This window comes from Lycorma delicatula, chromosome 11, assembly GCF_047948215.1.
Source record: "Lycorma delicatula isolate Av1 chromosome 11, ASM4794821v1, whole genome shotgun sequence".
Lineage (NCBI taxonomy): Eukaryota > Metazoa > Arthropoda > Insecta > Hemiptera > Fulgoridae > Lycorma > Lycorma delicatula.
Window position 1 is genome coordinate 53,611,348 of NC_134465.1, and position 16,073 is coordinate 53,627,420.

Below are 16,073 nucleotides of genomic sequence, written 5' to 3' on the forward strand. Positions count from 1 at the left end.
GTTGTATGCTCTATGGCTTGCAGTTGTCTAAATGTTTATTTATTGATGTTCACCAGGATTTTGTTTTTTATATATATTCTTTATGCATTTATGTAGAATTCTTTAATTTTTTATTTTTGAATTTTCGGTGTGTGACTAATTTGGTACTATTTTCCATTACATTTTGTTGTCCCTGTATTGTAATTTCAACATATTTAAATTCTTTGTCCAAAAAAAAAAATATATATATATATTCAGTGAACAAACAGTTGATTATTTATGTAAACAGTTTCAATAAGTATGTGTGTGATCACTTTTTGTCTCGAATTTGGATTAAGTTAGCATCATTAGAGGATTACAAAAATAACAAATGGCTGCAATCAGTCATCAGGTTCACCTCAAAATGGCCGTCAAAATTATAATTATGTAAAAATAATTATACAATAACAATGTAAGCTGGTTAGTTTGTTCAGACACACTAATGTAAGGTTTGCTAAAATGCATAAAATTTGTAGCCATCAATTTTGTAAATTAAGTGCAAGACCCCAAAATTGTGGAAAAACTAAATTTTTAATAATTGAAACAAATAAAATGTGTTATAAAACTGCCAAAACATGAGACAAATAAATTAATAGTATCTTAGCAAATGTTTTTGTTACCAAAAGAGATTTATTAAAACCATAACAAAATTGTTTGTGCCACCTACTACAGATCTCTAAAAAAATTTAAAATTAGAGAAAGTGTTACTTTTTTAATTGTATCAGATACTGAAAAGGAACCAACATCATATAAGATTTAATTGTGATTAACGTAATATGCTAGTATTGATTTGATTGACTACCAATAATGGTCATGTAACTTAAGGGAACTTACAAACCCTTAAAGACTTATGTAATCTTAATGCACAATAATGACATTTTTCAACTGACATAATGGCATATATTAATTAATTATTGTAATTATATATATTGTATAGATATATAAACTCAGATATAATAGCATACAAAATTCATAAGTAGCTAATTTATATTTTTATTGATCCCCACTTAATTTTTAATATTCTTCTGAAACATTTATTTTTCAAAGGTCTGTTTCTGTCTCTGTTCTTTTCCTTTCTGTCTCTCCTATCTTTTCATAAAGGCTGTCCATGGATGTGCCAATGTGCCTTTTATATATGCCACATTTTATTCATTGTTAATAATTCTATCATCAAATAAAAAAAAAATTGTATAACTTTGGAATAATATCATCCCTTATCTTACTTAATATTAATTTCTCATTATCTACCTTTCTGTCATATCTCATTTCCTTTGTTTTAGTCCTAATTATTTTCAAACTAAATTCTTTTCTTGTAATATCATTATGTATTTCTTGTAATCCACTTTTTGTTTCTGCAAAAAGAACTTTGTAAATCTTAACTTATTTATTTTCTCTCAGCATTTTTTTATATTTGTTAGTTATCCATTCTTTACACGATCATTAATTTAATTTTAATTTTTTTGCTTCATTTACTGTATTTCTTCTATGTTCAAGTTTGAAGGACGACAGGAACGGACTGGATCTTTGTCTCACTCCTTTCTCAATCGGAGCTTGTTTTTCTTCTTATTCTTCTACTCATACTACTATCTACTTGTAGTAGTATATTGTTTTTACATTTTTTTTTTTAAAAGGATATTTGTTTGATAACCCAATTTGATCTGTTTCAATAATTTTGGATTTTAGCATTAAATGTCACTCAGATTTCTGTGAACTATTATCATTAATATACATTCATGAGTTTAAAGATTTAATAACGTAATTCTGCTGTTAGTTAAAAAAATCTTTTCTAGCCAATCAAAATGCAGCTACAGGTGGTCACTGGTGTAGTCTGTAATGAATATTTACAGGCCTAATGTAAAGATGAATATCGTTCCTCTGTTTAAAATTAATAAATTCAAGAACATAATGAAAGAATGTTTGTCCAATGATCTTTCCTAAAGTCCTTGCATTCAATGAATTGTTGAATGCTGCATCCAATTATTAAAAGTGAACAAAAATCTAGTAAATTTGTTTCTTTAGCTGATTGTCATTGTTGTTTAATATTCTTTGTAACTGATTACATAATAATGAATTATTATCTGTTTATAATTTGTTGACTTTGATCAGAACTATCCTAAGTCCAAAATTTTCAATTTTGAGATATTCTATGTAAATATTGTCTGGGGCATACCTTTTGAGTGCAGAACTATTCTAAGTCCAATATTCAACAAAGAAGCTATTTTTCTATAAAAAACAGAAGTATTCTTTAAAAAAAAAATACTAATTTCCTTTGTGCAGCAGTATTGAGCTGTCCTGAGTTTTTGGACTTAGCCAACGAATTAGTTTCTGATCCAAGCCAACGAATTGTGGAATTTATTTATTAACTTAATATAAAATTATGAGTTAGTTTTAATTTGGCAAAATATCATTGATGCTTGAAAAGAATAGTGGACATTTTTTAACAAGTTTGTGATTGCAGGAATTAGGTAGTTATGGTAAATCTTGACATGAGGCTATTTATAGAAAATGCTGTGGTATTGTTATGCTAAGTGCTTGCACTTAATCACAATTTACCAAGCATGTTGTTAATTATTTGTACTTTGTTACATGTCATTTGAAAATGTAATTGGAAGAAAAAGTTGTTGAATATTGTTGATCGTAAACTGTCACATTAAAGCTATAACAGTTATAAGTGCAAGACAATCACTTTGAAAGAAAGTGCTCATTTGTTTACATTTGAAGCACACCAGCTTAATGTACAGATTTCTCATGTTTTGAGATGATGCTCCAATATGCCCTTTAGACCTATAACACATAAAGCTTTAGATTGTGTAGATTAAGCCGCTAAATTATCCTATAGAATTTGCAGTATTTTAGATTGTGATGTGGTTGAAGTTAACAAACTTTTGTATTCCTCAAATTTGACATTTTTCAAAATTTTGGTTTGTTTTTACTAACTAATTAATATTTGATAACACTTAACATTTCTACAGTAATTACTTATATTTTGTTTATGTTTGTGCTTGCATGCATACATTATTACTTTTGTCTATTTTATTACTTTTCGTCTTTTAATTGTTTTAATGATTTCTTCTTTTGTTAATTTCTTGTTTTGAGTCCCTTTAGGACTACATGTGATTGATTTTTATATTTTCTAAATTTACATTTATTTTCTTTGATGTTTTGATTCTTTTCTAAATATTACAATATTTTCTAAATTTACATTTATTTTCTTTGATGTTTTGATTCTTTTCTACTTTTCCTCAGATTACAAAAAATTACTTTGTCAATGGTGTTAGTTGTTATGCAGAATTATGGTTTTTTCATGCAGAATTTTGTGCCTTGACTTGCAGACTACAGTAGCACATTCAGTTAATCATAAAAAAATGATGACATTTTTCTAGCATCTGTCATATTAAAAAATGCCTGAAGTCTGTTGAAATTAGTATATTGAAGGAAGTTTTTATCTTACATTTTGTCTTAAAATATTTGATTTTACATTGGTGAAATCTTTCTTTCAGTTTGTATTATTTGATATACATTCTCAGTTTGATAAGATTTCATTTCCCTTTAAAGATGAGATTTAAAAATGTTCATCAGTTAAGGTGATGGGTATTAAGATACACACACACACAGTGTTCTTTTTTCAACCTGCTGATTGTGCATCTAAATAAACAAGAGATAAGTGGGAGCCAGGTCTGCACATCGTGATTACACCGCCTTCCCCACCACAACCTCTGCCTTTGCTGGCCACATTGGATCAGTCTGAGCTGAGCTACAGGCAATTGAACATGGCTGCTATGATCGATGCTCCCACCAAGTGTGAGTTGCAAAGTTTTGCAAACAGAAGGATGTAGCACTGCTGAAATCCATCACAGAATGAGCCTGGTGTGTGGTGAAAACTTTATCACTAATGTTAGTGTACAGGAATGGTGTAGGAAATTTAAAGAAGGGCGAACAGACGTCTATGATGAAGATGGGCAAGGACGCTAGTCTGTTGCTACTGTACACCTGGTTGAGCGTGTTGATGATTTTGTCTGTGACAAATGGAGGTTTACAATAAATGAACTTTCTGCAGAAATCCCAGAAATTTCAACTTCTCTGTACATAATTGTGATTAAAGATCTAGGATACCAGAAAATGTGTGCCATGTTGGATCCCAAAAATGTTGAGTGATGATCACAATATTCCGGTCGATGGCATCAGCCTTAATATTTATCACACGTTATGATAATGAGAAGGAAGAGTTTTTAAAGTCTATCGTTACTGGTGATGAAACTTGAATCCAGTATGACAATCCAAAAACCAAAGAATAGTCTAAGCAGTGGCTGGCACTTCTTCCCCAAACAAGCCGAAAAAGTTCAAACAGACACTGAGCGACAGGAAAAAAGTGGCTACAGTTTTTTGGGACATAAAGGTGACTTGTAGGTGTACTTTATGAAGCAGAGAACAACAATAACAAAGGAAGTTTATTGTGAATTTTTACGTCACCTCCGCAGAGCAATCCAGAACAAACGAAGAGGCATGGTCTTGTTCGGCATGGTTTTGATCCACAACAGTGCAAGGCCTCACTGTGCCAACATGACTCATTCAACTGGGAAGTTTTCAACCATCCACCATATAGTCCAGACCTAGCACTTAGCGATTTTCACCTAGTTTGAGAATTGATGGCATGGTTGGGTGGACAACACTTCATCACCAATGAAGAACTTCAGGAGGCTGTCAAGATGTACCTTACCTCACTGGTGGCAAACTTTAAAGAGGGCATCAGGAAGCTGGTGTCATGATACAACAAATGTCTCAGTCGTTTTGGCAATTATGTAGTAAAGTAAGTTAGATATTACTCAAATTTTAGTAATAAAATCATTTTGTTATGTCTATGTGTCTTTTTTTTATAGCCCATTGGTGGTTGAAAAAACGGCCTTCTTATATAAATAATTACCAATATTTATATATATATCTGTATAACTTTTTGAAAAATTCAAATAATTAATCAACTTATTGATTATCGCTATGCTAATTAAATTTTTAAAAAAAACTTAACCATGCAGCAACAGAAAAACCTAAAAAAAAAACTAACAGTTATAGTTGTTTTTTTTGGAGGATCCTTCATCATCAGTCAGTTCACAATTCTATAATTACATCAATGTAATTCTGTAATTACATCAAAGTAACAAAAACTGGAATGATGACGACATCATTCCAGTAATGGCAGTGGGAGTTCAGTTACAAATTGTATGGTTTTTTTGTTTTCTAAATTTTTAGGTTTTTAGTTTTTTTTGTTTTTGTTTTGTTATGTAATTATAGAATTATATACAGACTGATGATGGGTGCTGCGAAAGTCGACTATTGGTATTAGTTTGTTTTAGGTTTTTCTGTTACTGTGTTTGATGGTTAAGTTGTTATTTGAATATATATATATATATATATATATATTTATTTATTGTTTTATTAATTTTTTTATTTCTAGGAAGGAGGGCAAAATGCCTGCAGTCCGTGGAGATGGAATGCGAGGACTCGCTGTCTTCATATCGGACATCAGGAATTGTGAGTAAGATTTGTTTTTTTAATTTCCCCATGTGCATTTCATTTTATACTTTTTCTCATTTATTTGTAATTAATGTTTTTTTCTGAATTTTTTATGCATATTCAATTTATTTTCTTTCTTTTACTTATTAAATTGAAATTGCTTTATTTATTTAAACTTTAAAGTGTTACACTTTTCATTAATTATTATTTCTAACTTAAGGTTTTAGAAAATGCTTTTGTAATAGTTGTGGAAATATTTTATAGGAAAATGCCTATTTATTTTGTATACTTTGGCAACTACAAACTGGTTATGCATAATTACAGTTTGCCTCCATTTGTTAGTGTTTTTGATGATAAAGAATTTTGTAACGTAAAAAAAAAATTAGTTTGGGTAGGATTTAAACCCAAAACCTTCCAAATCGAAAGGAAAAAATGTTACCCCCTTAAAAAATGTTACTTTGAAGGTGGCAGTATGAGAGAATTACAAGCACGTAAAAGTTAAGTGGAGGAAGACTGGGGAGACTTATTTTGTGCTAGCAAGTTAAAAAATTTGCTGGTATGCTAAATGCTAATGATTTTAAGACCATCATTTTATAGATTTATTGTTTTCATGATTAGTAGCATTTTTCAAGTTATTCAATGGGAAAGTAACTACACATCTGTAAATGATTTAAATTTTGTGGCGTGAATGAGAAAACGGAATCGTTAAGTTAATAAAATATTCCAGAAGAACATTTAAATTCACTGTTTCAAATTTAAATTCACTGTTCTTGATTCTATGTATGTGTCGTAGTGTGTTTTAAACAAAAGTAAACGATGACTTTGTTTTACATTTAAATGTTATGTTTCTGTGTGTAAAGTTCATAAATATTTCTTAATATTTTTATTGTTATAACCTGTTAAGTTTAGCTGCTTTAAATTAATAATATTTGAAATTACACACTCGCATAAATATAAAATGCAGAACTGGTAATAAGAAATCAAATTAGTAAACAAACAGGCATTAGTAAACAGAGTATTTGTAAATTTGGAACTCCTGAGCCTTTATGATATTGTAGAAAAAAAACGGGGGAAATATATGTAATATCTATCATACCTTCTCTTAAAAGTAACAGTAACTTAGTCTACCCAACATTTCTACTCTGCTTTCACTGGTTGTTATAATTTTTTTGTTAAACTAAACCTAATTAAAAAAAGTTGTGGATTGAAAAATTAAAAGAATAAAAATGATTTTAATGGAAAATTTAATGTTTAGCTTATTAAACAATGGATATATATTTTGTTAGATCAACTGTTATCAAGTGATCAGGAAAGTAAATGAAACGACTTTAAATATGCTTATATCCACTTAATTTCAATTTTAATAAATTCCATAAAATATTTATAATTTGGAATTATTTTATTAAACTGAATAATTATATTTTTTTATTCATCAGTTGTAGAATTTTTGTATCTTTTATCTTTACTCCTTCCTCTGCCATCTGATTTTATTCTTCTTTTGAGGTCTTTTGGTATGCATTTTATTAATCAGCCAGTTTATTTTTGTATTGTTTGTATCTCAGTTTTGGCAGTCGCTTCCTTCAGTGACAGATTATTTGGCATAGTAATTTTAATTTATGTAGTTGTTTTTAGTCTTTCTTTTAAGTTTAATTGTTCTCTGTATGTTGAAGTTTTTTCATTGTTTGTTGTATTTTTGTAATTCATAACTGTTTTACAGTTATCAGTTTACCTTTCAGAAAGACCCATACTGCACATTTTGTAGTACAGTTGGATACTTCTTCATTTCTATTGCCAAAAAATTAAATCAATGAATAAAATTTTCCTTTTGAAATCCCCATTCCATGTGGCTGTTTAATTTTTAAAGATAAAACCGTATTTGATTTAATCTTTTCATGTATATAGTTGTTCAGGTACATTGTGTTCAATGTAAAATTATGAAATCAACAATATTATTACTATTCCATATATTTAATTGTATTAATCATCACACCCTCTAAACCCAATTAAAAATTTGTAAGGTTTTCCTGTAGGAACCCTTTAAACTCTGTTTTAGATTGGACTGTTTCGCCATGTTGCAGTTCTGTTGGTGGATCATTCCTTTCCATGATTGATCCTCTTCCTTTATCATTAAATCCATATTTCCCATTTTGGGTTTTGTGACTAGATTAGTTTCTGGAATTTCCATATCAAGAACATGGGATTTTGGGATGCTGCCCTGTCAACTACTATGAACATATTGACTGAAGTGCTTTGGGTCTAAAGTTTGGCCTCATAATTTCTTCAATGTATGTAATATAATTCAAATTTTTATGCGAGATCTTATTTGGTATAACTCAAATTTTTTAGGAATTGAATTTAATAAAATAAAATGTTTCTTCATTGAATTAAAAAAATTGCAGAAGAAAGACATAATTATGAATTTATCAGCATAAATTAGAAATGCTGATTTCCATGGCATAATGTTTGTTAATCGGCTTTATTTGGAAGGTTCCAATCTCGATACAAATTCTTTTATGTATCTCTCAATTCCCATTAGAATTCTCTTAGAGAAGCATTGAGTTTTAGTAGTGAATTAATTACCTTAAAAAACAGTATAACTTGATACTTGTTTAAAACATTTTTAATTACTATAAATAAGTTATCAAGTGCCCCTCACAAGCCTATGGGTTATTTGGAATTTGAAGAATTTCCAAATTCTGGGAATTTTTGGAATTTGAACTGAATTTGAAGAAGATTTAAAAATGTTTAGCATTAACTGATATTTTTGTAATCATCATCTATCTAGATTATATGCTCTTAGAAATCATCTGGTTTTCTTTTTTTCTTGCTTTTAATGTATATATACTTTTGAGATTTTGTAAAGTTAGTAATGTGGAGGAATCTTCTTATTTATGTTTTTAAAAAAATAAGTTAAGTACACTTTCTGCTTTGTTGATCTGAAAAGATTTTTTTTATAACTTTTATTTATCGTTCTTTTTTTGTGTTTGGGTAGATTGGATTACATTATTTATTGATAATAAAAATGAGGAAAATGTTATTTACTTCTATCATGTTTTGAAAAAAATAAAAGTAATAAAAGTAGGCATGAAGGTTGAATTGAGATGATATACACGTTTTGCAATCAAAATTGTATCTCACATGTATTCTGAGGAGTAAAAAACTGTTAATTTTTCTTAAATTTGTAATCTTGCTAAAATAATTACATTATGGACTTGCTGTAATACTGTATTACTGTAATTAGTTAAATTATAGTTTGTTTTTGTTGTTAGTTTTTTATGGAAAAAACCAAGTATATTAAATAATTGTATTCTGTTTTTCTTAAAATTATCATTCACAATAACTTCAAATACAGGAAAAAATATATGATATTTCTTTCCTCAATGTTTAATTATAGAAATACTATTTCATTAAGAATGAGGTCAACTCAGAATATTTTTGTTCATCTTTAATATTGCATTAGTTTATTAACATTTCAGTTTATAAGCTTATCTTATAAATTGAATTAAAGACACAATATGCATTATTATTTTTTTATTTACTTTCATTTTTATATGAAGAAAAGTAATTTACTCTAAAAGTAACATATAATTCATACATCAAAAACATGTGAAAAATACAAATATAATATGTTTAATCCATTCAGATATATTCATAATATTGACAAATACAAAACGTAAGTATTAGAGTACAATATCAATATAATGCTAATGAAGCTGGAGTTAAAGAAACTTAAGTACCTTAAGTCTATATTATCAGTAATGAATTCATGTAAGTTTCTTGCACTATGGAATGAATTTGTAGAGGAATAGTACTGTCCCTCTATTTACAGAAGAAACAAAAATAAACCATTACTATTGTATTCATTACAATAACAAGAAAATGCATCAACTTATTCTTTCAAAAATTTTCTGAACAGACTGATCCTTACTGGTCAAGATGTACATACATCATTACAGAACAAACAGTGTAATATCTCCAGACCATCAAGTCACAAGTTTCTATAAAGTAAATTCCAGGAATGCTTTTAAAAGTTGTGAGAACATTGGTAAAATTTGTAGCTTTTGTAATAATTTTTATTAATGTAGATACTTTTTATAGAATAAAATGATATTCTGGAAATGTTTTGAAACCCCCTTGTATATTTGTATGTGTGTGTGTGTTTATAGTAAGCCTATTTTATTGCTTGCAAGTTATGAATAGTGACTTTCAACTAACGGTACATCACATCCTTGTGGACTGTGTCTGTTATAAAACATTATGCCGGAAGTTTAAACTAGGGGTAACATCCTAAATATCTTAGAAAACAATTTATTGATTGTCTTGTGCTTTGTTAAAGCCATGCATCTTAATTCAGAAATTTAATTATTCATTTTTTTTTCTATTAATCTTTTTTGTCCATTTATGCAATTTGTCACATGCCAGATGATAATTTTGTTCATTTTTGTTACATTTTTAATTTGTATTTCATTGTGGTTTTATTTTGCTTTTTGCATTCGTCTTACAGGATTTTTCCATCTATGCTATATTTTTATATTACTGTTATTTAGGTTTTGTTAATTTGTAATATTTATTTTTTTGTATAATTACTAATATATATATATATATATATATACACACACACACACACACTAATAATTGTGTTTGGATGCTGATGATGACACTTCATTGTGTGCTCAGGAATAAAAAATGGTGTCATGATTAAAAGGATTTGTATGATTTATTTAACTATGCTTTGATTATTTATTTTGCAGAGTGTGTAGGTTGTGTATTTAAAAATGATTGAAGGAAGTTCTTTTAGAAGTTGTTTTTGAAACTGTTATAATTTGAATGTTAAGTTACAGATTTTTTTTATCATTTAACTGAAAGTCTGGTGTGTGTGTTTTTTGGTGGTGTTGGTTATTTTTAAACAAACTGATAAAGCAATCTCTGTCGGTAGTTATGTTATTTTATACTTAGGGAGGAGGAATTTTGTATCTGTTTTTTTTCTTTAACAGCAAATGATATTAAGTTACTTTGACTGTTGCATTAAAATTATTAATAAATATAAAATAAACCCATTGTAAATTACTGGTTTCTGGATTACAAGGAGGATAAATATACCAGTTCAACTTATTATCCTTCCTTCTATAGTAATTGAATAATGAATAAGCTTTGATATTTTATGCATACGGTTTTATAATATACATCTGATTATCCCATCAATTTTTAATTTTTATATATTTGTTCATGTTGGCAACTTAAAAAGAATTAATGAATTTGAATAATTAGAGAAGCGTTTTATATTCCTTAATTTTTTATCTCGGTTATTTGAATAGTTTGATTCATTCTTTTCTGTGCCAATCTGTGTGCCACTTAGATACTTTATAACATCCTTAATCTTAAGTTACCTATTTCATAAATTGTAATCATCTTTTCCTTTACAGTTTTTACTTACTGCGCTTCCTTTTATTAATGTTTTATACCTTCATACTTGATCTACCAGCTTTGCTGTTTATACTCTGAATTCATCTAATTTTTCAATATTTTCTTGTAACACCACATTAATATTGTTTGCTTTTTTATCTGTAGTCTTTGTTTAGCAAATTGGCTGCACTTATTTTTTTTAATGCAAAATAATTTTCATGCGTTACAAGTCCTTGTTGTACAGTACTTCCAAAGTTCAAATCATAGTAAAGGCAATACTTTTATATGAATCTGAATTCTAGATCATGAATACAGGTGTTGGTGGTTGGGTTTTAATTGAAGCACACATCTCAGGAATAGTTGACCTAAGTTTGTACAAGACTGCACTTAATTTACATTCATACATATCGTCTGAAGTAATATGTTACAGTGGTTTCAGAGGCTACACAGAAGAAAAAGAGAAAACACCAGTATCTTGTAACCTTTCATCTTTAATGCTATCTGTTAGTCACTGATAGAACTGTTTGTAGAAATAGTGAATGTTATATTCAAATGGTGTGGTACCAGTCATCCAGATCCGACGCAAAAACCAACTGGGTTGGTCTAGTGGTGAACGTGTCTTCCCAAATCAGCTGATTTGGAAGTCGAGAGTTGCAGCGTTCAAGTCCTGGTAAAGCCAGTTATTTTTACACGAACTTGAATACTAGATTATGGATACCGGTGTTCTTTGGTGGTTGGGTTTCAATTAACCACACATCTCAGAAATGGTCGAACTGAGAATGTAAAAGACTACACTTCATTTACACTCATACATATCATCTTCATTCATCCTCCGAAGTATTATCTGAACGGTAGTTACCAGAGGCTAAACAGGAAAAAGAAAAAAAGATCCGACGCAAATTTAATTCTTCTAACGTTAGCATTTAATCTTTAGAATTACTCGGTATGATGTAAGAAAATAAATGAGGAGGTTGAATGAAAAATACACCTACTGCTTAAAAGGGAAATCAAGGGGAGAATAGGATGCCTCACTGTTAATGCTCATACAGAATGTACATAACCAGTACTGATATAACGTGCTGTACTCCTTATAAACGTTTTTATCAATTAATCTCTTAATACATCTTTAATATTTGGTGGTACCTTTTCTTTTCTTCTTAAGTGCTTTCTTGAAACTATGTAAACCTGCTTCTGATGTTTTTTTATTTTATCCATCATTTCATCCATTTTGCAAATTTTACTAATTTCATAAGGCTTGTTTCAAAGGCATAGGTAATAATAAATTAACCTACCTAAATTAATAATAAATTTATTAATTTTCAAAATTAAAATTTTTATATTATCTAAAAAATATTCACTATTATAATATAACTTAATACATATATTTATTTCACAAATCGTGAAAAATATAATTACCTGGGTGGAGTCTTGGAATTATTTTCTTATATGTAAAAAACAATTCTTCATACTAATATAAATATTAAGTTTCCAATTGTGGCAGTAAACAATAGTTTACAGCCACAATCTGAAACTTACGTATAAGAAAATAGTTTTTCCAGATTTTGATCTTTCATGATCCTCTCTAATAAAAAAAGAAAAAAAAAACCAGTTGTACCATATATGCGCGCGCGCACACACACACATACATGAGGTCTGTTCAGAAAATAATCGAACCCCTTTTAATTACATGCCAATGGAGATATTTAGTGTCATGCGGTTGGCAGTATTGTGTTCTGCATAACCTCCTCTGTAACCAAATGTTCTTGGATAATTGATGTCGCTTTTAGTTTTCGTGTTATTGTTATTTAAGTACAACGTGTTCAAATGTTAGTAGCGATTTTACGGAGCAACAAATTACAATGTAAAATTATGCGTAAAACTGGGGAAAACTTTCACTAAAACTTCAACTTTTGAAACAAGCTTACGGAGATGATGGCTGCTTACGGAGGTGGGTTGTACGCAATGTTAGGAATGGTTTTCAGTATTGAAAAGTGGTTGTCAGTTGATCGAAGATGACGCTCGACGAGGAAGTCCTTCACTTCAACTGATGACACCCGCTTCAGGTGATTCAAAAACAATCTGGTGCGTGCAAATCGCCGATTGACTGTCAGTGAACTTACAGAAGAGGTTAGCATCTCAATCGGATTATGCCATGACATTTTGACTGAAAAATTGAACATGTATCGAGTTGCAGCAAAATTTGCTCCTCGTTGGATGACCAAATCGCAGAAAGAACATCTAATGGATGTTTGTCGGCAACTTCTTAAACAAGTCGGTGCTGATGAAGAAACATTCACACAAAGGATTATAACAGGAAATGAAAGCCGGGCTTGCAGCTACGACATTGAAACAAAAGTTCAATCATCGCTATGGATCGGCAAAGGATCTCTATATCCCAAGAACAAGCACGTCAGTCTTGATCCGATGTCAAAGTGATGCTCTCAGCTTTTTTGTTTTTGATGAAATTGTGCATTTTGAATTCTTTCTCAAGGTGAAACAGTAAACCATGCGTACTATCAAGGCGTTTACGTGAAAAAATCCGCAAAAAGAGACCGACAGTTAAGACGACACAAGTCATAGTTTCTTCACCACGACAATGCGCCCGTACACTCAGCTTTGTCAATTTTGTGTGAGGCAGGATAGATGACTGTCCTCCCTCAGCCTACTTACTCGCCATACTTTGTTCCTTGCGATTTTTTCTTATTTCCGAAATTAAAATCGGTGATGTTAGGTCTCAAAACGCCCTTTTGAAAATAAAGAAATCAATAGTCTCAAAACACCGTTGACATTAAAGCAAATAAATTTGTCACAAACTTAAAGGACATTTCAAGTAAAGCTATCCAGGACTGCTTCACGAAGTGGAAACACTGCTGGGAAAAGTGTGTGAATAGGGGAGGAAAGTACTTTGAAGGGAACAAGCATCAGTAATCTGTAAAATTAATAAAAGACCTTACATATGGTATGATTTAGGTCTGCTTTTTGGTTGATATCTGCCCCAATTGGTCAAGAGGACAGATGAATAAAAATGAATCATATCTTGAATAAAGGATAGGTAAACTTTTTCACATAATTTAATGTCCCTCAGGAATTTTCAGTTTGTTTCTGATTCTATTTGGTCTTATTTAACCTCTCGTGAAGAGGTGGGAGAAAAACCTTTTTTTTCTTTTTTGTATTATTTGGACCTGGTCGCATTCTTGACCTAATTAGATGATTCTGTTACATAGTATGATATTTTGATTATACGTTTGGGCAGTTTCATTCTTGAGTGGGGGATAATAACCGTAATTTTTTCACTGTTTTTAATTAGTTGTCTTCAGACTGAATTAACTGATTTTTATGAACAGTGAAAACGGGTCATTGGTACTATTTAATTTTGGTTACAATTGATCAAAGAAGTAGGGAAATACAGTTGCTATATTATGTCATGTATCTCCAAACTTTTAATAAAAAAAATAGATTTTATTTAATTCTTATGTACTTTAATTTTTCTCCTACGTAGTTGACTGTGTATAATAATGGGAAACATATTTTTGCAAAATAAATGTACCTTTTTTTATATGATAGATATTAATAAGGAAAAGATTTTTAAATATTACTTTAGTGAATCATACAAATATTGTGCTATGTCAGATTGTTATATTAGCAGATTGCATTCCTAATAATCCTAATTATTTTACGTAATAGATCTTTTATCTACGTGTTTATTGGTGAATACACCGTTTTAAATCATATTATTTTGTTTCACAAATGTGTATAATTTATGTTTCACATTTCAATAATTGTATGCATATAGATGACTGATTTATTGTTAGCTAGTTATGAATTAAATATAAACAATGTTTTATCATTTGAGTAAAAATAATTAGTTTTTTTCACATAACTCACCATTATACATGTTTAGTTGCTTATTTTAATTTAAATAAAAGTAATGCTGTTATTTTTTACTTCTAATCTAAATTTAATTTTGTTATTATTATTATTCATATTTTAATTTAGAAGTTAATTTTGTTTGTATATTTATGAAAAATGTTAAAAAGTGTGTATTTCTATGTAACAGGAATAATAGATAAATCTGTTACTGAAGTTTTTTGCCGTTTTAGTTATTTTTTAATTTTCTATAGGTAAAAAATTACGCTTTATATGAATAACGCTTTATATTACTTAATTATATGAATAAGTAAAATAAATAATGGTTGAAATGAATTGACTCAAATATAATGATGGTCGTCTAGTTCCCAAAGGGATAATGTCCAGTTGATGAATGATGATAGAAGTATTGTTATGTGGTGTGTACAATACGGTTCATGAATTGATTTATTTAATCTTGTACATGTATTATTTATTTTCATCGTGCTTTGCTGTGGCGTATCAGTTTAATCTTATTCTTCATCATATACATTCTGTTTTTATTTCTTCTTTCACCCTTCTCTTGTGTGTACTTCCTTCTCATGTTATTATTAGTCTTTTTATCTTTTATTGCTAACTTCCTTTTTAATTCTGTTTCTTTTTTTGTTTCATTGTATTGTTTAATCTTTTAATTCTTTTAACAGCTTTTTTTTAAATTTTGTGTGCACGTTTAAAATAAAAATAATTTAATTATTACTTATAGTTGTAACTTTTGTTATGCACAGCTGATTATCAGCAAGAACATTAAACAATTAACTAAATTTTAAAGTGTTAGTATAAGATCAATAATACCAATTGTAAAGTAATATTAAAACTGATTTAATTAATTATTATTAGAGAAATTAGTCTGTTTTTGCACATTAATTAGATGTAACTATTTAATCATATCATAAACCAGTTAAACAATTTATAAAGCATATTTTTTTTAATTGAAGGAATATTCATTTATTTTTTAAAGATTTACCGTGTCTATACCAGTTTTTCTTATAGTTTTGATTCATATAAAACCTCTAAGGTACAAGAGTAAAAGTCACAGTTTCCTTCTCTGAAAGTAATGATATTCAGTTTAAATTGTGGAACATTGTGAAAGTGCTACTTGTATGGGTTAAGCCACTGTAGGCTTAATGAAGAAGATAATTAATGGGAATCAATTTCACTCCTAAATTTTCCTTAGTATGCCTAGTATTAGATGATTGTTATGTTGTTATATGTTAATTTAAGTTGTGACTGTACCTAAT

General features: G+C 29.0%; 1 protein-coding gene across 3 annotated transcripts in view; it reads left to right on the plus strand.

The window, feature by feature from the left end:
• Positions 1–16,073, plus strand: part of AP-2alpha (adaptor protein complex 2, subunit alpha) — a 125,734-nt gene that overhangs the window by 11,039 nt on the left and 98,622 nt on the right. For all 3 annotated transcript variants that reach the window (XM_075378558.1, XM_075378557.1, XM_075378559.1), the window contains exon 2: positions 5,468–5,544. In XM_075378558.1, coding sequence (XP_075234673.1) covers positions 5,481–5,544 — 64 coding nt within the window. In that variant the 5' untranslated portion in view covers positions 5,468–5,480. The remainder of the gene's footprint in view (positions 1–5,467; positions 5,545–16,073) is intronic.